The 23,565-nt window shown below is 36.7% G+C and overlaps 1 protein-coding gene across 7 annotated transcripts in view; it reads right to left on the bottom strand.

Annotated features, from left to right (window-relative positions):
• Nucleotides 1-23,565, bottom strand: part of XPO1 (exportin 1) — a 47,620-nt gene that overhangs the window by 5,073 nt on the left and 18,982 nt on the right. For 5 of the 7 annotated variants that reach the window (XM_082746637.1, XM_082746639.1, XM_082746634.1 and 2 more), the window contains 16 exons: nucleotides 13,089-13,150; nucleotides 12,849-12,893; nucleotides 11,270-11,451; nucleotides 9,853-9,901; nucleotides 9,656-9,775; nucleotides 8,281-8,409; nucleotides 7,474-7,632; nucleotides 6,108-6,305; nucleotides 5,009-5,147; nucleotides 4,616-4,797; nucleotides 4,374-4,530; nucleotides 4,115-4,278; nucleotides 3,100-3,234; nucleotides 2,631-2,814; nucleotides 2,224-2,330; nucleotides 307-501 (listed from right to left, as the gene is read on the bottom strand). In XM_082746637.1, the coding sequence (XP_082602763.1) occupies nucleotides 307-501; nucleotides 2,224-2,330; nucleotides 2,631-2,814; nucleotides 3,100-3,234; nucleotides 4,115-4,278; nucleotides 4,374-4,530; nucleotides 4,616-4,797; nucleotides 5,009-5,147; nucleotides 6,108-6,305; nucleotides 7,474-7,632; nucleotides 8,281-8,409; nucleotides 9,656-9,775; nucleotides 9,853-9,901; nucleotides 11,270-11,451; nucleotides 12,849-12,893; nucleotides 13,089-13,150 (2,207 nt within the window). Of the gene's footprint in view, nucleotides 1-306; nucleotides 502-2,223; nucleotides 2,331-2,630; nucleotides 2,815-3,099; nucleotides 3,235-4,114; nucleotides 4,279-4,373; nucleotides 4,531-4,615; nucleotides 4,798-5,008; nucleotides 5,148-6,107; nucleotides 6,306-7,473; nucleotides 7,633-8,280; nucleotides 8,410-9,655; nucleotides 9,776-9,852; nucleotides 9,902-10,848; nucleotides 11,452-12,848; nucleotides 12,894-13,088; nucleotides 13,151-23,565 lie in introns of those variants that run through there. The other 2 variants (XM_082746635.1, XM_082746640.1) reach the window with 2 other exon arrangements.

Raw genomic sequence — 23,565 nt, 5'->3', positions numbered from 1 at the left:
ACTGTCTGGCTCAGTCAGTTTAGGGTCCTATGATTCAGACCCAGTACTGGGCTCCCTGCTCAGTGGGGAGTCTGCTTCTCCCGTGACCTCCACCCCTCCCCTGATTCATGTTTGTGCTCTCGCTCAAATAAATAAAATCTTAAACAAACAAACAAAAAGGTAAGTGTTTCTCTGGTCTACAAATCCAAATATTTGAACTCCAGAGCTTAAAACTTATGCTACTCTCAGAGGTATCATTTATTTATGCTTTTAACTTAAAGGATATATACTACAGAATTTCCCATAATTGAAATGTATACCACATACCTTATTTATCATATTCAATGTGCATTCAAAAACAGCATCAAATATTTGAGGTATTTCAGCTGTTATATGTCCTCCTAACTTGTTGACAATAATAGCCATAGTACTAAGCACTTCTGGTTCTCTAGCAGCTGGGACATTTCTCTGATAATCAATGAGAACTGCATCCAATAGAGGAGGAACAAAATTTTCAGCTACCTATAAAAAAAGTAAAAACTTTTATGTTTTATTCTATGTACTTGCTAACAATATGAAAACAGATCAGTGTTGTATTGACATTTAGACTGAGTATCTGCTTTAAACTGGAAAATCCCATGTTTTAATTTGGTTTTGGATTTTAAAACTTTTTACCAAAAGAAACCAAGAAGCCACAGACATATTCAGAGTTCAAATCTGTAATTATAAAGGTAACTTGGGCCCAAAATCAAGTGACTGGCTCCAAATTACTGTGGCAGGACCAAGATTTAGGGGTACTGCATATGGGATAACTTGCCTAAAGGAATGAAATAGAGTTCTAACCAATACTGTATCAATTCTGTCAATGAATAATATCTGTAAAATCCAAGCAGCTCATATCTAATACAGAGTAGACACTCATTCACAATTATTGTTTTTTTAAACTTAGTGAATGCTACCTGTTAAGTACTTTAATAAATAAAAGTAAAAACTACTTACTATTGTAAAAGGAGTTAGAATCGTACCAGAAAGACCCTGAGTTTCCATGAGTCTCAATAAACAGGGTCATATTAAAGTGTAACTTACGTGCCTTTAATAGGTTCTTTATTAAATAGACAAGGACAATAATTACAAATAATAATTCTCCTAACTAAAGGTTACCAGTATTAGTAGTGTGCTACTATGCAAAATAGGCCTAGAAAAATTTTAAGGATAAGCACATTATTTTTCAGATAACCCAATTGTTCTGTTAGACCAGAACTGATTCTCATTTTACTCTTAAAATGCAGCAATTCTTCCCCCACTTCAAGTGGTTCATAAAATTTGAGTTATTTAATTCACTGCCCCAGCCCTCAATACAAATCTTTGCTATAAAATGATACTGTCTTCTTAGGATTGCAAACGCTCCTAAATTTGCCCAAGATATTGTAATTATGAACTTCACAATTCCTTTCATTCATCTCATCTAATTTCGAATTTGAAGTAAGTTCTGATCTCATAATACATGTGTTCGAAACCTTCCAATATCTGATATGCTGAGAATTCCATAACTGTTTTCTGAACAAGTTCCCTGAAAAGTATCTCCTTATCTGTAGGAACAATACTGAAATTTTAAAGTTATGAAAATAAACAGTACACTTATCAACCACTATTTATTTGCATACAGCAAAGACTAACATGACAGGATTCCTTGTAATATTCCAAGGATGAAAAGAATGAAATGGTAGAATAAATTAAAAATACACACTTAAAGAAAGTACTAACACACATTTTCCCAAGTTGAGGCATGTATGGAGCCTCATTTAGTTTCTGAAAAATCATTTTCCTTTCTGGAAATGATTTAAAACTAAAAGAAAGAAGAGTAAAACAGACTTAAAACTTCCACTGGGAAGGCCCTTACTTCCTTACTTTCAATACAGAGGCAAACTATTGACAGCTTTGTAAGTTGCTCTGAAGATTCATGAAGAAACACTTCATGAAGAAAAAATTTCATCAGAATGTTTACTATCCATAGGGGAAAAAGGGACTCAAGACACTTTGTTACTCATCACTACTGTCCCCTACTAACAGCAATTTCTTAGGAAGATGGTATACATAATAGTATTTTCAAGTATTCAAGGAGTCTGAAAAATAGAGGACACTGCAAGATAATGCCAAACCTACCATTTAAATTACCTTTAAATGAGCTATATGCACATATCAGAGAATACAGCATTCACTTAAAAAGTGTAACATTTCACATACCATCTGTGGATCATTGGATCGGCTCACCCAACCAGATATTAACTTTAAAGTTTCCCTTTTTACTGTTCGCATACTTCTAATCAGCGGTTGCTTTGTAACCATCTCACCTAAAAAACAAAATCCAGTGAAATCCAACTTGACAACTAAAATTCTACACTGGCAGTTACATGTACTTCAGATATAATAGTTCTGACTTACCACTCAAAAACATAAAGACAAGGGAAAATAAACTAAGAGTAATTTTACAAGGGAAAGATGTAAGCAACTCATTAAAAATAACTGTCTATGGTCATTTGGACATTGGGAGAGTTAACTTAAATCTGTAAGAAATGAATGCTTACACTAAGACTGTGAATGGAGAACTGATTTGTTATTTCACCATTCCACAAAAATTCAGAATCACTTACCATTAGCTTGGATAGCTGCTGAAATATTTTCACTGAGGCACTTGTATACATTAAGCATATCTAAATAAATTCTCCCAAGCTGAATTACAAAGGGATGTCCGACAGCTTTGCAGGCTCTAACATTTGTTTTCAATATGCTACCGAGCTGCTTAACTGTTTCAGGATCTTTAAGTATATCCACATTCTGTGAAGGACAAATAACAAATTTCGTTTATCACATGAAAATTATCTTTGTAATTACTAAAGCAAAAACCACTACCCACACCCTACTCCAAACCACCATCACATTTATAATTAAAAATAGTAAAACAAGAAGTCTTTATACCTACAAGTATAACTAAGTATAGAGTAACAGTCCCAATATATCAACAAAACAAAATACAATTACGGTATAATTTTTACTACTTTTGTAAACAACACGGTCTTCTTGAATTCCATTAGGACTTGAGAAAAGAAGAGTAAAACTTACTTTGGTTGCCTGCTGGATTATGCTATCCCAAACCTGATTAGGGAGTAGCATATATTTTTCTATCAAATGTTCTTGTACTGTTTGGTCTGTTTGTGCACCAATCATGTACCCGACAGCTTCATAAAATGTATGGACCTATATAAAAAGGCAGACATTTCACTTTTATGCATAAGGAAAACTACACACAAGCAATTCACGTATGTATTAGAACCTATTTTTTGAGTCTGAGAAATACTTACATTAGGCAGGAAAAAAGCCTGTCCAACTTTTGCCTAAATTTTTGCTCCACTATGAAAATTTAACCACTTCAGCAGAGAGGTGGGTGGGGGTAAAAAAGGTGATGATTAAGGAGTGCACTGGGTGATGTATGGAACTGTTGACTCACTATATTATACACGAAAACTAACACCGTATGTTAACTATAGTGGAATTAAAAAAAAAATTAGCCACAGACACGTGAACTGAATCCAATGGTGGCACTCTCTCTACTGCCATTCATAAATTCTGAGTAAAACAGTAGTCACGGGATACCTGTGTGGCTCAGTTAAGCATATAGCCCTCCCAACCCCATGTATGCTCTGTCAAATAAACCTTAAAAACAACAACAACAACAACAAGTGACTACATTTGTGGGGGGGTAGAGGGAGAGAGAATCTTAGGCTCCATGCCCAGTTCGAGCTCGATCTCATCACCCAGAGAACAGGACTGGGGCCAAAATCAAGAGCTGGATGCTCAACGGCCTGAGCCACTCAGGGGCCCCAATACTGCTTTCTTTCTTTCCCTCTCTCTCTCTTTTTAAGATTTTACTTATTTATTTGGTAGAGACTGCAAGAGACGGAACACAAGCAGGGGGAATGGAAGAGGGAGAAGCAGACTCTCTGTTGAGCAGGAAGCCCGATGTGGGGCTTGATCCCAGGCCTGGGATCATGACCTGAGCCAAAAGCAGACGCCTAATGACTGAGCCACACAGGCACCCCTACTACTCTTCTAAGAAAAGGCTTAGTGTTCTACATACCTGTTGAGGCTGAAGATCACAAATTATAGTGTTGATATTGTTCAAAATTTCATCAATAAATGGCATTACTTCTCCAACCTGAACCTGAACAAAATGCCTGCGGCATTTCTGAGCTATTTTAATGAAAGTATCACAAGCCATGTCTTGGACTCCGTCATGGGTCTCTAAGGAAACAAAAACATTTTTCAAAAAATTTTCAAGAAAAAATTTTTGTTTTGTTCAGTAAATAGCTAAATAATATATATTAAAGAAGATTTACCATGCATGAATTCAAACAACTTGTTAACTACAGTCTTCAAAAACTTCCAGTGAGCTCTTAAAAACCTTGGATATTGACCTACTATGTACATGATATTTGATGCAATAATAGCTTTATTATCTTTGCCTCTTTTCTGTTCACATAATCCTAATAGATCCTGTAAAATAAGACCAATTACAGTCATTTATATTAATACAATATAGTTACCTAACAGTTCCAGTTCATATGTATCACTTGCATACCTTTATAACAGTAACAAGAAAGCGTTTTTCATCCTCTTCATGCATTGCTCCACTAATGGAGCCTATTGCCCAACACAATGTATTCAAATTTTTCCATGACCACTCTGTACCATTCACTTGATTGTGAAGTTTCTCAGTCATTATTCTTTCTGTATCTACATAATCCAGATGAGTAAGATAAACTACAAAGGAAGGGAAAAGGTTCCAAAGGTTCAAATGCAAAACTCTACAATCAAAAAAATTTAGTAATAATAGCACATCAATAAAGGTAGTTATTAACAGATTCAGAAAAGTATAACACATTTCTTTAAATACTATTACAAAAAATAAAAAAGTATTTCCACCCCAGAATTATAAGGAGAAATATTGAATTGACAGTATTTATTCACTCACCTAATGTTTCTCTCATATTCTTATACAAATTAATGGAATCTGTATCCTTCATGAATTCTCTTACAACTTCTCCCTGATCATTTTCTACAACCAATACTTCCTCTGGTTTAGCCATACGACTAACCATCAATAAACGGACCTACTCAACAATAAACAAGAAAAATCTATTACATTTTTGCAATCAGCCACATCGAATGTAGGAATAAAAGTTTAAGCACTTCACACTTTAGGCCAACATACTCCCCAAACTGTTCCCACAATATAAAAGAATATGAACATTTTAAAAATGTAATTCTAGGGGTGCCTCTGTGTGGCTCACTCTGTTAATGAACATGTGCTTTCAACTCATGTCCTAGTTCTACAGTCCTGGGATTGGTGAACCTGCATCAAGCTCCCTGCTCAGCAGGGAGTCTCTCCCTCTCTTCCTCTACCCCTCCCCAATGCTTGTGCTCACTTTCTCTCTCAAATAAATAAAAATTTTTAATTTGTATTAAAAATAAACCATTTTTAATGGTTTTCAAATGTTAATTATCTTGAATAAACATATACTATTAAGTTTTCTGTGTTTCATCCAGAAAGCGACTGATTCAGTAGATTGGTAGGTGATTTGTATTTCTAACAAACTTACTGGTAGGGCTAATGCAGTCTACTTCTATGGACACACTTTGGAGAACTGTAGTTCTTTTTTTTAGAAGATTTTGTTAGAGAGCGAGCAAACCAGCATGCACAAGCAGGAGTAGCAGCAGGCAGGAGAAGCCGACTCCCCTGCCAAGCAAGGAGCCCAATGCAAGACTGATGCAGTACTCAATTCCAGGACCCCAGGATCATGACCTGAGCTGAAGGGAGATGCTTAACCGAATGAGCCACCCAGGTGTCCTGAAAACTACAGTTCTTAAACGAATCCTTTTCAATCTTCTAGCTTTGAACATAAATGGAGAAGTTATTGGATTCTTTTTGTACCTCTTTTATTTGGACATATTGTAAAAGCCTAAATAAAATTAAAACAACAACAACAACAAATACAAACAACCACTACTTTTAGTCTTCAAAATCACAGCAAGGAACAGGTAAAGCACTCAACCACCTACTTTATTATTACCTTGGATAACACGGGCAAATACAGCTGTCTCCTGGGAGGAACATCAAAATGTTGACTTCCAGATAGCAATGGAGAAGCAGATGTAGAGAATGGGCTCTCTCTATAGAGTTCAGCTGCCAAATGATTCCAGTACTCAAGACAAATCTTAAAGATTTCAGTTTCCTCCACTTCTGATACCAACAACATGTAATGAAGGGCCTACAAAGACGACCAACAGTTTTAAATAATCCTTAATTTTCATCCTACCACAGATTGCCTTCCAATTGTTACTAGAATAAAAATTCACTTTTCATTTTACACAACTTTGAGGTTTCATTATTTATCTAAGACTAGAAATTCTCAAAGAGCAAACTGTGCTTTCTTCAGAGTCCTAGTCCTAGAACTTTAGAACTTTAAAACTTCATGTAGTAGCTGGCCAGTATGTATGTTAAAGAAGTTCCCTAAAAAGGTATGGACACTAAAGGACATTTGGTACTAATATTCAAAAGGTGTAAACAATCCAAATTTCCATCAACTCAGGATTGGTTATACAAAGTATTATGTAACCATACAATGGACCATTATTCAGCTATATAAAGAGATGAAATAATGGTACATACTGCAACATGAATGAACTCTGAAAACACAGTAAGTGAAAGACACTAATTACAAAAGACCATACACTAGGAGTCAACTTATATGAAAGGTTCAAAACAGGTAAAATCCATAGACAGTAAACTAGTGGTTGGCTAGAGGCTGGGAGAGAGCAGAATAAGGGACTATTTTAATGGGTACATTATTTTGTATAGATGAATGAAAATATTTTAGAATAGAGGACAGCTGACAATACTGTGACTGTCACTGAGATTGTACACTTCCAGGTAGAGTTTTATGTCTCATGCATTATACCTCAATTTTCAAATAGCATCTTTATACTTTTCATCTTAGAAATGTCCGAATACCCTTTAGGAATTTAATTTTGATTATTAACGATTGATTTGAGATTATGCAGAACAGATAATCAACAAATTCAGCTTGTAATTCAGAATTCACATATTTTTATGCACTGACAATAGGTAGAAGGTATGTCAAAGGTACACTTAAAATTTTTTTTAAAAGATTTTATTTATTTCAGAGGGCATGAGCGCAAACGAGTTGGGGGAGGGGCAGAGGGAGAAGCAGATTCCCTGCTGAGCCTGACCAATCCTGAGACCACAACAGGAGCCTAACGCAGACATTTAAAGGACTAAGCTGGACTGAACCACCCACATGCCCCAAAGATACATACATATATTTAAAAAAGAGTAGACATTTTAGAATAAAGGCATTTTTGAAATAGCTTTCATTACAGAAGAATTTCAGAAGCCAAAGGATCCACAAAGCCTACCTCCATGAGTGTTTCCCTGAGATTTAACCTTTTCTCTATAAGTTGACCATGTTCCTTAAGAAAGGTGCAGAGAAACAAACTGAGATTTTGAATAAAGTTCTGTTCATCATCTTTTCCATTTGAGTATGCAAGTCGAATATTGGTATTTAAAGGAAGCATCTACAAGTTTAAATATGGACCATTAGTCTGCATTCTAAAACCAGTAAAAGATACTACCTTCAAATACTAAGATTTCATCACCTCATTTCTAATATTATAAACCACACACTTAGATTATTCTTCGATAGAAATCCTTAGTTTATAGTATTTTTTGTATTCTAATTTTTGATTTTTTAAAATGTTACAAATAATAAGAGTTCCACAATTTATCTTCTCAATTTTTCTCTGTATTATACTTTTCCTTTGTATCATTAAAAACAAAAATATTCAATTAATTCACTGGAATATAAACACATACAGTAATGCAGTATTATGGTTAACATTCTAAATAATTTCATCTATACTTAATCAATATTATAAATAAACAATCTCATTTCAGAGGCAAAGTCAGAAGCAGAGCTAATATTAAAACCAGGTTTCCAAGCTTCTAAATTCTATGTAATTGAATTATGACACTCCCAGACTCTTTATTTCAAGGAATTTTCAAAATGTTCACTAAATTTCTACCTGTTCTTATTTTATGTAATAAATATACAATCACACTGAAGCTGATCTATTATAATTAGTTGTACCAAACGGTTCAACTCCAACCCAACTTCTTCTAAGGCACTAAAATTGTTCAGTCAGTTGTTAAGAGTGTTTTATTACCTGTTTTAGCTGCATCATTGTCAGTGTAAATAGCGTTACAAATTGTTCCTCATACTGGCTTACACTTACACCAGCAATCTCAGTGAGGCACTTCAGAGAGACATTTCGAAACATTGGAACATTCAGGAACTATTTTAAAATTTAAAAAAGCAAGCATAAAATTAAACGACATGTCATATTTTACTTGACAAATTAAGAATAATAAAGGTTTTAACAATAGGGAGTGTAAGGGAAAACACCAGACAAATGGATGGCTATTTTGTTTTGCATGTTAAGATTTTGAGAAAATTTCATTATCCACCTAACAGACAGTAAATGCTGTGGGAGCAAACTATGCTGCTTCTGATGTGTCTTCAAACAACTAAATACAAAAGTCACTTAGTAACTTTCCCAGGAACCATTATATGACTTTTAAGAGCATCACGTTTTATCGTAGTCTAAAAAAGACCCAAGATTTATAACTGCCTAGCCTTTTGTAGATGGGCAAAATGTTAACAAACACGGTAAAACTGGCTCTTTCATTTTCTACTGCTGAGAAGATATAACATTAGTATATGGCAATTTGGATAAGCATCAAAAACCTTAAGAAAATGGATATGCCCATTGGCCTGATACTTACATGTGTAGAAGTTGTATTATATATTTCCTTTGCAGTACTACTGACAATAGCGAACAGTTTTATAAACTGTCTACCAATAAAATATCTCTTAATATCATATTCACATATTAGAACAGAGTATTACCTCATCAAAGCCTGAACTACAAAATCTCAAATGTTAAGTTATAAGGTCTCAATTAAGCATACAAATTTATTCCTTCTATCTGCCAAGAAGGAACCTGGAAAGATAATATAACCAATTGGTAACTGGTCATCTCTCGATGAGCAATTAATTAAGGCTCCATTCCATGTAAGTATTATACCCTACTGCCAAAAAAGGGAGGGGGGCAGGAAAAACCCTCAGGCCTTCCACTTTATAGAAACATCCTTTATTTTTTTAAATTTGGGAGACAGAGATAGTAAGTAGGCAAAGAGGCAGGCAGAGAGAGGAAGGGAAGCAGGCTCCCTGCTGAGCAGAGAGCCTAATGTGGGACTTGATCCGATGACCCTGGGATCATGACCTGGGCCGAAGGCAGAGGCTATAAAACATTCTTAAAATCAAATCCCTTAACATTTGTTCACATGAATTCCTGAGATTTTTGACACCATTCCAAGGAATTATTAGCTGAAACCAAAGAAAATCTCTTCTGAGCAGTTTCTTAGAAACAACACTGGTTACACCTACAAATGTGTAATGGTTTTCTATAGCAAACCACATTATAAATGAGTAACATATACAACTATCCAGTAATAAGAACTGAGATATATTCACAATACCTTATAAATTAATGTGCTGATTAACTTGGTCTCAAAAATATATCCCAGTGGAATCCAATTAAGAAATCTGAGCAATGTTTCCAAAGTTGCATGTACAAGTGGAGCATTCTGGGAATTTTCCTGTAACAAAAACACACCTATAAATAATCCTCTTCCTATAATTATCACTTAAAAAAAATGAAATCAAAAGTACTTACCATCACAAACTGACACAGCTGAAAAATTTGTGAGAATTCATTGCACATGCTAAAAAAGAAAAAAAAAAGTGACTAGAAGACACAGAAATACTGTGATTTACATACTAGCAAAATCACAAAAAATTTCACGAATTCAGTAATTAAAAACTTGACTCACTTCTTTTTTTTTAATATATATTTTTTAAAGATTCCATTTATTTATTTGACAGAGAGAGATCACAAGTAGGTAGAGAGGCAGGCAGAGAGAGAGGAGGAAGCAGGCACCCTGCTGAGCAGAGCCCGATGTGGGACTCGATCCCCAAGACCCTGAGACCATGACCTGAGCCGAAGGCAGCGGCTTAACCCACTGAGCCACCCAGGCGCCCCGACTCACTTCTTTTTAAATGCAAGTATCAGTAACTTCACCAAAAGCTACAAAGCTGCTAAAGCTTTGTGTAGTATCATTCTTTCAGTTTACCCATAAAAAATGCTATAAAGACCATATCAATTTCATTTTGAGATTTGTCATCCTTACTCTAACTTGAAATTTAATCAATTATTTTTTAAAAATTAATTTTTTAAAAAGTAATCTCCACCCATGACGTGGGGCTTGAACTCATGACCCCAAGATCAAGAGTCGCATGCCCCACTAACTGAGCCAATCAAGTGACTTCGATCAATTTGGTCTTTTAAATCAAGAAAGCTGGAACAAAACTCTCCAAACTAAGAGTAAGAGAAGTAGTATTTTATATATATATCCCAAATCCTACAATGTGCTTATGTATCAAAACAGAAGCAAAATTGTAAATTCTGAAGTCAGTCAGAATATATAAAGGTGAAATACTTCTGCGCCCTAAAGATCAGAAAAAGTTTTTATTACTAAGCAGAGTGGCACATTTCCAAGACACAGGACTGCTAACAATTCAGTTGACATTTGGACCCAAGTCAATTCTTTCATTATTATGTAAGTAGTCATCATATAAAAACAGATCTCAACGGTTTCTGGGAACTCCTGACCTATATTCCTTTTGCATAAGATGTATAAAGTTATTCTGCTGTGACAATGAAGTATGACATCCTGTCTTATTAACCACACACACTTTTCAAGCCTCCAGATTTAAATCTGTACCAAAAAACAAAAGTAATTTAACACATTAACAATCGATTTCTCAAAAAATCATAATCAACTTCCAAGTTTAATTTTTCTTTTTAAAGATTTTATTTATTTATTTGACAGACAGAGATCACAAGCAGGCAGAGAGAAAGGGGGAAGCAGGCCCCCTGCTGAGCAGAGAGCCTGATACGGGGCTCCATCCCAGGATCCTGGGATCATGACCTGAGCCGAAAGCAGAGGCTTTAACCCATTGAGCCACCCAGGCACCCCAAAGTTTAATTTCTTTAAATAACTTGAAAATTCTAAAGCAAAATAATTACTTGCCTGTCTTTTAAATGCTTAGCTTTCACTTGAGTTATCTGTCCACTAGAGAAATCAAATACTTCTTCACTCAAGAGTTTGAGAATCACCATATTATTCTGACAGAGACTTTCACTGGTTCTACTTGCTCCAACAATGTCACTGATAAAAGTTGGCCAGTGTTTTGGCCATTCTTGTTTTAGTATCTAAAATAAAATAAGAAAAGTTAATTTCACTTCTCAAGGGCAAAACAAACTTCAAGGAAATTGTGTGATACTAAAAGCAGGAGCAAATAACACCCATTTTTCATTTTCTCCCCCTTAAGAGAAGAAATGTGCCATCCTTTACGGAATAAACTAGGTAAAGTGTAACACATTTTGGTTCTTTTTTCTTTTTTTTAATTAAATAATCTCTAGACCTAATGTGAGTCTTGAACTCACACTAGAGATCAACAGTTGCAAAATCCAACTAAGACAGCCGGGCACCTTGGTCTAGGCCGTACTAATATGCATGCATACCAGTATTAGCCAGATAAAGATGCTTAAATTATCCTCAGTAGACACAAGATAAAACTCTAAGCAACAAAAGGGGATGCATAGGGAGAGGCATTTTCTTTGGGTGGTATCAGAGCCCTGAAATACAGTAGCATTTGTTTGTATAAATTTGACAGAGAAATAGCATTACAGTGGAAGATGGAATCATCTTTGACCAAAATCTGTCTAATAGACAGTATTAGACTTTCAAGTCTGCACTGTGTATTTTGTATACCAGGGATTTTCCTAACCAGATTATTCCCTAACTATACATGTTAATAAGAGGTAACTAATTTCTTTGTACTCTTCCCTTTTCCCGAAAAAAGGGCAAACAACGAATGTCCTCAGTATAAAAGCCAGTGTAACTTAGTGAAAACCCAATGTTTTCTTAACTTATTAAACAGAAGAATCTATTTTTTCTCACATACCAATTAATTAATATTCATAGGACAATGTTTTGTCATACTATAAAAAGTATGTAAACATAAAATTTGAAGCTGAGACTATTTAGAAAGTCTGACCGACTTAGGTATAGAAATCAATGTAAAGATGCTGAATTTAAAGGAATGATTTATGAATTAAAATGAAGATGACATGCAAAGGAAGTATGCACAGTCAATGGGCAAATAAGAAAACTGTTGACATGTCTGATCCATACTGGAGCCACGAAAGTGATAGGTTTACAACATCTCAGGTATCCTACCATAGGAAATTTACAATTTTAAGTGTTAAATAGTAGCTTAACTATTAGAGTTACTGTAAAAACTATTACTACTGCAAGATGTTAGTCTCGTTATTTGAAAAAGGTTTCACTATTTTGTTCCAGTAATCAGCTTAACTGAAGCATATAATTTTTTAAAAAAATTTTATTTATTTATTTGACAGAGATCACAAGTAGGCAGAGAGGCAGGCAGAGAGAGAGGGGGGGGGGGAAACAGGCTCCCTGCCGAGCAGAGAGCCCCATGTGGGGCTTGACCTGAGCCAAAGGCAGAGGCTTTAACCCACTGAGCCACCCAGGTGCCCTGCATTTAATTCTTTTAAGGAGAACAATCAATCAAGTAAAAGCTTACCTGAACAAGAATCATATTTAATTTCCCAATATACACCTTTTCCTTCTAAGAAAAGAAAAAAGTTTAGATTAAAGCAAAGTCTAAATTAGGTTTAATAAGAATATAAGCAAAGAACTACGTTTGAGAAAAATTACAGATCTACTATAAATGATTACACATATGTTTGTATGCCTGTTAAGCTGAAGATTCAATATTTAAATTATTTTACAATTTCACACTTATTTGTAAAAGTGGTCTTACCTCTACACAAGTTGGGTCAGATGACGTCTTGATAATGAGGCCAACAACATATTTTTTAATTCCTATTAAAAAAAATTATTCAACACTTTTATAGCATGCCAATAAATCTTCAGTAGGGGAAAAAAATCGGGGAGGGGAATGTTGAAAGTAAAGTCAAATAATAAATCCCAGTCCCATCAGCAATACTGGCAATTTTTGAATGATGTCAATCATGTTCGTGTACTACTTCTTTAAAACTTTAATTTTTTTAAGAAAAAGATTTATTTATTTGACAGAGAGAGAGAGAGAGAGAGAGTGCAAGCAGGCGCGCGTGCGCTTGCACGAGACAGCAAGCAAGAGACAACACAAGCAGGGCGAGTGGGCAAGGGAGAAGCAGGCCTCCCTTGGAGCAGGGAGCCTGATTGCAAGACTTGTTCCCATGGCCTGAGCTACCTAGGTGCCCCTAAATTTTAATTTTTGTCAACTTTACAAAATACAGGTTTAACAATTACAAATTATCTTCTAAGATGTTCTTCAATGCTATACTAGTTCAGTGCACCAACATGTTATTTTTTAAATAAAAACATACTGCAAGGGATTATTATGTTGTTCATTTAGCTCAATACACACAAACTTATTTTTATGGGTCCTAACTACAAACCCCTGAAGAAGTAATTTTGTAATAAACATTATAAGAAAGAAGTTTACGTAAAATATCTCTAAATCAAGATCAGATACTATTATCCTTTTCCAATTTAATTATAACATTAAAGTAATCCTGGAAACAGGACTTTAACTTGCCCCCCACTACAACATAGAGTAACAGTTAAGGAGCAAGTTCGATTTCTAATGTTATTTACTTAAAAGGTATCTTAATAGTACAACCTACTCTTAACTTATTTAAGACGGGGATGGGGAGTCAGAGGCCTCAGATGTGCACCAGGAGAGTTTATTTGTCAGAGAAAGAGAGAGAGACAGATACAGAGAGCAAGCAAGCAGAGGGAGCAGCAGGCTCCTCATGGAGCAAGGAGCCCCACGCAGGAACTAAATCCCAGGACCCTGGGATCATGACCTGAGTCAAAGGCAGACAGACCCTTAATGACTGAGCCACCCAAGTGACCCGGAGAGAGATCTTAAGCAAGCTCCATGCCCGAGTGAAGCTCCAGGCTCAGAGCAAAAGTCTGCCTAAGATTCTCTCTCCCTTTCCCTCTGCCCCTTCCAACTCATGTGTGCGTGCAGGGGCGCTTTCTTTCATAAATGATTAAATTTTTTTATAGTTAAGAGCCCGATGCTTAACCAACTGAGCCACCCAGGCACCCTGGTCCCTGGGTTTTGAAGTTATATGGTACACCTACACTGACATGCCAAAAGGATTTGAGAAATAGGATCCCTAAATAAACAAATTATTACTTCCTACCACAAAGACTACTCTCACATTTGTTTAATTTATGCTTTGCTACCAAATGATCTATGAAGATCTTCTTTCAGAGCAATCCAACCTCTGGAAATACAGTTAAGACTTTCTGGAACTATGTTTTCCAAGCCTTATCTAACAATCTGGAACTCTGGACTCAAGCTTTCATGGAGAAGGGATCTGCTAAAAAATGTACCCGTGGGTCACCTGGGTGGCTCAGTGGGTTAAAGCCTCTGTCTTCTGCTCAGGTCATGATCCCAGAGTCCTTGGATCGAGCCCGGCATCGGGCTCTCTGCTCAGCAGGGAGCCTGCTTCCGGCTCTCTCTCTCTGCCTGCCTCTCTGCCTACTTGTGATCTCTGTCAAATTAAATAAATAAATAGAATCTTTGAAAAGAAAAAATAAGAAATGTACCCGTAATAATTAACAGGAAATATAGCCAACATGAAGGCAGTAAAATACTGATTTGTTTGTAAAGCTACCTTAATAATCTTCATGGACTGAAGAATTATATTTATTCCTATTCATCTGCATTTCAAGTAGTATGTATTAATTATGGCAAAACTGCCCATTTGCTTTCATATTCCAATTAACAACTGAACACTTTTTAAAAACACTAATTATGAAAATAATTTCCTTAGTGTGGAAAAACTTTATTAGCACAATGACATCACACAGTAAGGGTTATTTATCCACTGACAATGTAGGGTCAAGTGATAGCAATATTCATAGTTTAAGAGACACTAAAAAAGGCCAGGTGTCAAAATGTAACTGTTACACACCATCTAAAGTAAACTATGTCATTTATATTTTTAAAAGTTAGTTCTACAAGCAAAGTCCACAATACTAAATGTTGCAAACAAGACCACCAATGAATGCTAAAAACAATGGGCAATTCTTCCCGAAGAAAACAAACAAGAGTATAGTCTCAAATTACCTCCCCAAGATCATTTGAGGGAAACAAACAAAAACCCGTAGTTTTATTATTAGTAAAGAAGCAGGAACCACCATAACCCACTAATAAACATTAATAACAAATGAGTAATTAAATGTACTGATCTTGTGCCCTATGTCTTGGTGGACCGAGGATACCACATCATTGTGGTATCTTGCCAAAAAACATGGATCCTCAGCCTAATCATGAGAAACCAGACAAACCTAAATTGAAATACACTTTACAAAATGACCAGAACTCATCAAAAGTGTCAAAGACCTATTAAGCAGAGATTAAGAACTATCACAGATTAGGAGACTAAAAAGACCCAACTAACTAAACTTAGAACAGAAAAAGGATATGAGAGAGAAAACTTCTGAAATCTGAATGCCCATAGTTAACAGTACTGGCCAATGTTCATTTTTTGGCTTTGATAATTTTATTATGGTTCTAGAAGTTGTTAATATTAAAATAAGGTAAAAGGTGTTAGGTGCATTCTGTATTTTTTGGGCAGTATTTTACAGTCTAAAATTATTTCAAAATAACAAAAGAGCCTTTGTGGACACACAATTAGGTCTGGTTTGAACAAGACAGTAAAAAAGGGGAAACACTCGGGAGATCAGATTTATTTTAAAAACAGTGCTTCTGACAACCATGCATCAATTTTAAAAAACAAGCTAAATTATATACCAATTATTTAGGGTAACCCACAGAACAATCCCACATGTTCTCAATATCCAGAAGATTTAACCAAAACATAATTCTATTATTGCTAGCCCTTCTGTTCTTTACACATAAATTACTATCACTAAGGCCTCTGTTAAAAAATTGAGGAAATGACAGCTCTAAAAAACTAGAGAGTAATAGGCATCCTTCCAAAACCTCTTAACACAGAAAACACAGAGCCTAATACAGGAACAAAAATATTGCCTTCTCAGATTAAATGAGTGACAATACCATACAATGAGAGATCTAATAGTTTTCTTCTAATCTGTAATAAGGAAATGAGGAAAATGTCTAAAACTACTATTGCTGCCTCTAGTTGGAATATATGTATTTGGAGGCTTTTTTCAGCCTCAGAGAATAGGAAAATAGGATCAAATAGATCCTTCAACTCTTCTGTTACCAATTAAGTATCTTCTCCCTCTTTTCAGAGGCTTCTGAAGTTCACCTGTAGGTGGAGCAAAGGGTAAAAGATAAAATGGAAAAAGTGGGAAAAAACCCAAAACCAAAATACTGGAAGTTTCCCACAGACAACAGAATCTTAATTTCATGTCACTCTACAATAATCATATTTCAATCCCTTCAGAACACTGGAACACCTTTTCTTTATTTAAAAGATTTTATTTATTTACTTGACAGAGAGAAAGGTGTAGGCAAGGGGGAGTGACATAGAAAAGGAGAAGCAGACTCCCTGCTCAATAGAAGTTTGATACTGGACTAATTCCAGGACTCTGACCTGAGCCCGAGGCAGGTGTTTAACTGAATGAGCCACCCAAGTGCTCCAAGAAACAACACTTTTCTGATCAAGCACGGCTGCACATAAAATGTCTGTCTAGAATCTCTTACTTCTAGGTACAAAGGTTATTTCATTGGGGCGCCTGGATGGCTCAGTGGGTTAAAGCCTCTGCCTTTGGCCCAGTCATGATCCCAGGGTCCTGGGATTGAGCCCCACATCAGGCTTTCTCCACGGGGAGCCTGCTTCCCGCTCTCTCTCTGTCTGCCGCTCTGCCTACTTGTGAACTCTGTCAAATAAATAAATAAAATCTAAACAAACAAACAAACAAACCCACAAAAAACAAAGGTTATTTCATTAAGTACTGTCTTCTTTCCCAAGTCCTCTCCAAGTGAGCCACCCAGGCACCGCAGTATCTTTTATCTATAGCCCTTCATCCTATTCTTCTTAATCTGAACAAAAATTCACCTCAAAAGCTTAAATTAACCTTCAAATTACTGCAAAGGGCTATGTAAAAAAGAGACCAGCATGGGGCACCTGGGTGGCTCAGTTGGCTGAGCATCTGACTCTTGATTTAGGCTCAGACCCTGAGCTCATGGCCATGAGATGGCGCCCCAACCAGGACTCCTCTCCTCACTGGCCCTGGCTCAGCAGGGAGCCTGCTTCACCCACCCCTGCCTACTTGTGAGTTCTCTCTCTGTGTCAAATAACTAAGTCCCAAATAAATGAATAAATAAAACAAATCCCATCCTGTCTTAGAAGTTACACATCATCTTCCAAGTTACTTACACAACCGTATTAGTAACCTTATCCCCCTAGGAACATCTTTAAAAAAGTGGTCCTTAATGATAACGGTAAAAGAAATGCATTACCAAACCTGATTTTTTAATAAAGGATTCACTAAAACTCTTTATAAATGGCTTCAAGCCCCCACTTTAAGTAGGCTCCACCCCTAGCATGGAGCCCAGTGTGGGATTTGAACTCACCACTCTGAGATCAAGAGTCAGATTCAACCACCTGAGCCACCAGGCACCCCTCACTAAAATCTTTAAAATATGACCACTTACTGACTATAACTTACTGACAGGCCATATTCCCATGGAAGCAAAAGTCCTACATTAAAAAAAATAATAAGATTTTATTAAATAAAGTTTTATTTATTTTAGAGATATAAAAGGAGGAAGAGCAGAGGGAGAGGGACAGACAGACTCCATGCTGTGTGAAGCCCAATGCCCCACATGGGGGTTGATCCCACGACACAGGAATCATGACTGGAGCTGAAATCAAGAGTCAGACACTTAACCAGCTGAGCCACCCAGGTGTCCCAAAAGCCCTACTTCTCAAAATTTAAATCATAAGTTGTATCTTACCATTTTATATTGTCAGTGATAGAGTGCCATAAAACAACTTCAAACAAATACATGATTCCACCTACTAAAATTGCATTCTTAGACGAATTATAAAATATGTCAAACAAAAAAGTTATACATTCCGATTCCTCTTTCACAGTACCTGATTTTCATATATTAAAGAAAATGAAAAGTCTTATTAGCACTCTATTATGAAAGTAAAACTACCAAGCTGAGTAACTTCACCCCAGTCCCAAATACTGCGCAATACTCAGAAGTATCCAATTCTACTTTATTTTTTTAAAAGATGTGTTTTTTAGAGATTTTATTTATTTGACAGCGAGAGAGGGAACAAGTAGGGGGATTGGGAGAGGGAGAAGCAGGCTCCCCGGGAGCAAGGAGCCCAATTCCAGGACTCGATTCCAGGACCCCGACATCATGACCTGGGCCAAAGACGGGCACACAACTGAGCCCGTCAAAGTTTTATTTTTTAGTCATCTCTACACTGTGGGCTTCAAACTCACAACCCTGAGATCAAGTGTCAAATGCTCCATTGACTGAGCCAGCCAGAGGGCCCTCCAATTCAACATTAAATATTTGTTTACCCCCTAAGCTCTCACAATGAAAATTTGGTACATTCCTCCATCAAAGCCATTTCTTTCCCCTGCTAAATGTTTATTACAGTATCTGTCCATTTAAACCACCAAAAATACTGTTGTCAATAGTGATCAACAAAAAGATGGACACTAAAATATACCTATCCATCCTCTTTATACCTGGTTCAGAGCATGGTTCCTACTCCTTATTCAATGAAATACTTGAGAGAACAAACAGCAAAATGAGAGACAAATAGCTAAAATCAATTCAAAAACAGGCTTAAACTAGGACTCATACAAATAGGCTAGGACTATACTGTAATTTATTACCTACATGTTTAACAATTTTAGGAATGAGCTATAGGAACACTGATCACTCTTTTTTTAAAAAAAAAGATTTTTTATTTGAGAGAGAGAGGGAGAGGGAAAGCATGCACGCACAAGCAGCAGGGTAGAGGGAAAAGCAGGCTCCCTTCCTTGCAGGGAGTCCGACACAGGGCTTGATGCCAGGACCCCGGCAGATGCTTAACCTAGCGGTCCCCACACATCTCTCCTGAAAGGGGGTTTTGGCCTCAGATACCAAACAAGTATAAAAAAACCAAACCAAACAAGTACAGATACCAGGTACCAAACAAGTATAAAAAAGCAAGTATAAAAAACCAATGATGCTATAGGATTTATAGCATCATTATCTACAAACAGATAAGTCAGTCAACAAAATGTGGTGACAATGGAATACCCAGGCATTTACCATAATGAAATTCAGATACTGTTTAAGACTGTAACATAGATAAACCCTGGAACATATGCTAAGTGAGATTAACCAGACAAAAAACAAATACTGCTTGCTATTCTAAGAAAGAACCTGGGTCACCCGGGTGGCTCAGTCAGTTAAGCATCTGCTTTTGGCTCAGGTCATGATCCCAAGGTCCTAGGATGGTGCCCTGCATCATGTTCTCTGCTCAGTGGGGATCTGCTTCTCCCTCTCTTCCCTGCTCATGTTCTCTGTTGCTGTCTCTAACTCAAATAAACAAAATCTTAAAAATAAAAAAACAAAAACAAAACAAAACAAAAACCGCACTCACATGAGTTACTTAGAATAGGCAAATTCATAGAGACAGAAAGTGTGTAATAGTGGTTAACAGAGCCTGGGAGTCAGTATAATCCAAGAGTTAATATTTAGTAGGTACAATTTTAATTTGGAATGATGAAAATATTTTGGAGATAGTGATAATGGTTGTACAATACTGTGAACATACTTACTTGCCACTGAACCATACACATAAAATGATAAATATCGCTATGTATACTTCATCACAAACCACCCTAACTTTACTCAAGACTCAATGATTATAGCTGACTCTTGAACAACACAGGTCTCAACAGCACAGGCACACTTATTTGTGGATTTCTTTTAATAAACACAGTACAGGGGCGCCTGGGTGGCTCAGTGGGTTAAAGCCTCTTCCTTTGGCTCAGGTCATGATCTCAGAGTCCTGGGATGGAGCCCCACATTGGGCTCTCTACTCGGCAGGGAGCCTGCTTCCTCCTCTCTCTCTGCCTGCCTCTCTGCCTACTTGTAATCTCTGTCGGGTGAATAAATAAAATCTTTAAAAATAAAGAAATAAATAAACACAGTACAGTACTGTAAATTTTACTTCCTTATGATTTTCTGAACATTTTCTCCTGTCTAGCTTACTTTAGTTTAAGGATATAGGATAAAAGACATATACAATAATACGTATTCATCAACTATTACTGATGAGGCTTTCAGTCATCAGTAATTAATGATTAAATTTGAGGGGAATCAAAAGTTTTACGTGGATTTGTGATTACAAGGGTCAGTTCCCCTAACCCCTTACATAGCTCATGTTAAACAACACAACCATTTTAGAAAATAGTTTGGCAGCTGAACACACGCCTACCAGATGATCCAGCCATTCTACTCTAGCTAATCAAATGAGTGACAGAAAGATTGGGGAGAGAGGGGTTGGGGGAGGGAGGATAAAAGAGAAGGCAATCACAAAAGTAAAGATCTTGATTATACTGGCTTCATGGGTATATGCTTAAGTCAAAACTTATCAAACTGTATAGTTAAACAGCTTCCAGGTTCTGGCAATCATATCTTTCCTTCTGTTCCCCCAACCCCAAGCTTAGTAGCTGCTTCCTGTGTTTACAAACATCTAGGTTACCTGAACGGCCCTCTCTTGGCCTTACCAAACCTGTCAATTCCTTGCATTAAATACCTTTGTCCAAAAAAGAACAAAAATTACCATTCGAAATCATTTGTGGTGACTGTAAGGTACAGACAAAAGTAAATATTAAGGACCCCAGTTAGGAAGCCACTGCAGAAACTTCAAAGTGATCTGAGACTAAGACATCATTATTTGTTGAAATGAAGATATTTTTGTGGAAAAACTGGAAACATGCATGCTATGTTTATTCATATTTAGCACTTAGAAGTGCATGAAGCTTTAAAACATTACCTCTTCTATCATATCCCAGTAAGGATGGAAGGCAGCAAGATTCAGAGAGATAAAGTATCTTATGCAAGATCATACTAACAAGGCACTGAGTAAAACCTTATGGGTAATCGACTCTTTTACCAACTTTCCAAATTAAAACAGAGACATGCGTAATTCAAACTTTAACTGCCCAAGTATCTTTAAGCACCCAAACTTCCAAAATGCCCAATTATGATTTTATCACCTCAGACTACTCATAAATTCACCACTCCCCTTTTCAGTTATCAGCAAGTTCTCATCTAGCTCATAAAATGAAATGACCTGTAAGCCATATACCTTAACAGATTAAATCATTTTTTGGTTTACAAATAAAATACTACCTTTATACAGATAAAATTTTCCAAGGAGGGTCAAAGGGGGCTTCCCCCTCCTTTATCATTTGAATTTTCTAATCAAAAATTTTTAAAAGGGAGGAGGATTACCTGGATAATGAAGGCTGATATGCAGCCAAGACAGAGAATCAACATCACTGACAGTCCTGGTATACCATTAATCATTTCATTTCCAGTCCCTATTTGGAAATTATTCTGTATCACTAAATTAAAATTTCCCCTTCAGCATAGATCAATGGAACAGAAGAGAGAGCCCAGAAACAAACCTATGCTTATTTGGTCAATTTATGTATGACAAAAGAGGAAAGAATATACAATGGGAGGGGTGCCTGGGTGGCTCAGTGGGTTAAAGCCTCTGCCTTCATTCAGCTCAGGTCATGATCCCAGGGTCCTGGGATAGGTTTTCTGCTCAGCAGGGAGCCGGCTCCCCCCACCCCCACCGCACCATCCCAGCTCTCTGCCTGCCTGTGATCTGTCAAATAAATAAATAAATAAAAATCTTAAAAAAAAAAAAAAAAGAATATACAATGGGAAAATACACAATCTCTTCAATAAATGGTGCTGGGAACACTGGACAGCTACATGCAGAAGAATGAAGTTGGACCACTTTCTTACATCAGACAAACTCAAAATAAACCGAAAACCTAAGTGATACTTGAATCTGTAAAACTTCTAGAAGAAAACATAGGTAATCTCTCAGACCCTGGCATTATCAACATTTTCTAGATATGTCTTCTCAGGCAAAAGAAACAAAAACAAAAATAAACTACTGGGACTACACCAAAACAAAAGGCTTCTGTACAGCAAAGGAAAACATAAACAAAACAAGGCAACCTACTGAATGGGAAAAGACATTTGCAAATAATACATCCAGTAAGGGTTTAATATCAAAAATGCATGAAAAGGGGCACCTGGGTTGCTCAGTGGGTTGAGCCTCTGCCTTCAGCTCAGGTCATGATCCTGGAGTGCTGGAATGGAGCCCCGCATTGGGATCTCTGCTTGGCAGGGAGCCTGCTTTCCCCTCTCTCTGCCTGCCTCTCTGCCTACTTGTGACCTCTCTCTCTTTCAAATAAATAAATAAAATCTCTAAAAAAAAAATGCATGAAAAACTTACACAACTCAACATCAGCCCCCCAAATCTGATAAAAAAAATGGGAAGGGGACTTTAGATATTTTCCAAAGACAACATACAGATGGCCAAGAGACACAGAAAAAGATACTCAACATGGGGCACCTGGGTGGCTCAGCTGGTTAAAGTGTCTGCTTTCAGCTCAAGGCAGCATGATCCCAGGGTCCTGGAATCAAGCTCCACATCCACCCCACATCCACACCAGGCTCCTTGCTCTGCGGGAGCTGTTTCTCCCCTGCCATTCCCCCTTGTTGTGCTTACTTACTGTCTCTCTGTCAAATTAAAAAAGATACTCAACATCACAAATCATCAGGGAAAAGCAGACCAAAACCACAATGAGAGACCATCTTACATCTGTCAGAATGGCTAGAATCAAAAAGACAAGAAATAACAAGTGTTGGTGAGAATATGGAAAAAAAGGAACCCTAGTGCATTGTTGGTAGGAACACAAACTGGTGCAGCCACTGTAGAAAACAGTATGAAAGTTCCTCAAAAAATTACAAATACAACTACCATATGATTCAATTATTTCACCACTGGGTATGTACCCAAATAAAATGAAAACACGAATCCACGCACCCCTATGTTTATTTACTTACTTTTTATTTTTTTTTTTAAAGATTTTATTTATTTATTTGACAGAGAGAAATCACAAGTAGGTAGAGAGGCAGGCAGAGAGAGAGAGGAGGAAGCAGGCTCCCTGCCGAGCAGAGAGCCCGATGCGGGACTCGATCCCAGGACCCTGAGATCATGACCCGAGCCGAA

Source organism: Mustela nivalis, assembly GCF_964662115.1.
Source record: "Mustela nivalis genome assembly, chromosome: 8".
Taxonomy (NCBI): Eukaryota; Metazoa; Chordata; class Mammalia; order Carnivora; family Mustelidae; genus Mustela; species Mustela nivalis.
This window is presented reverse-complemented; position numbering and strand designations above follow the sequence as displayed.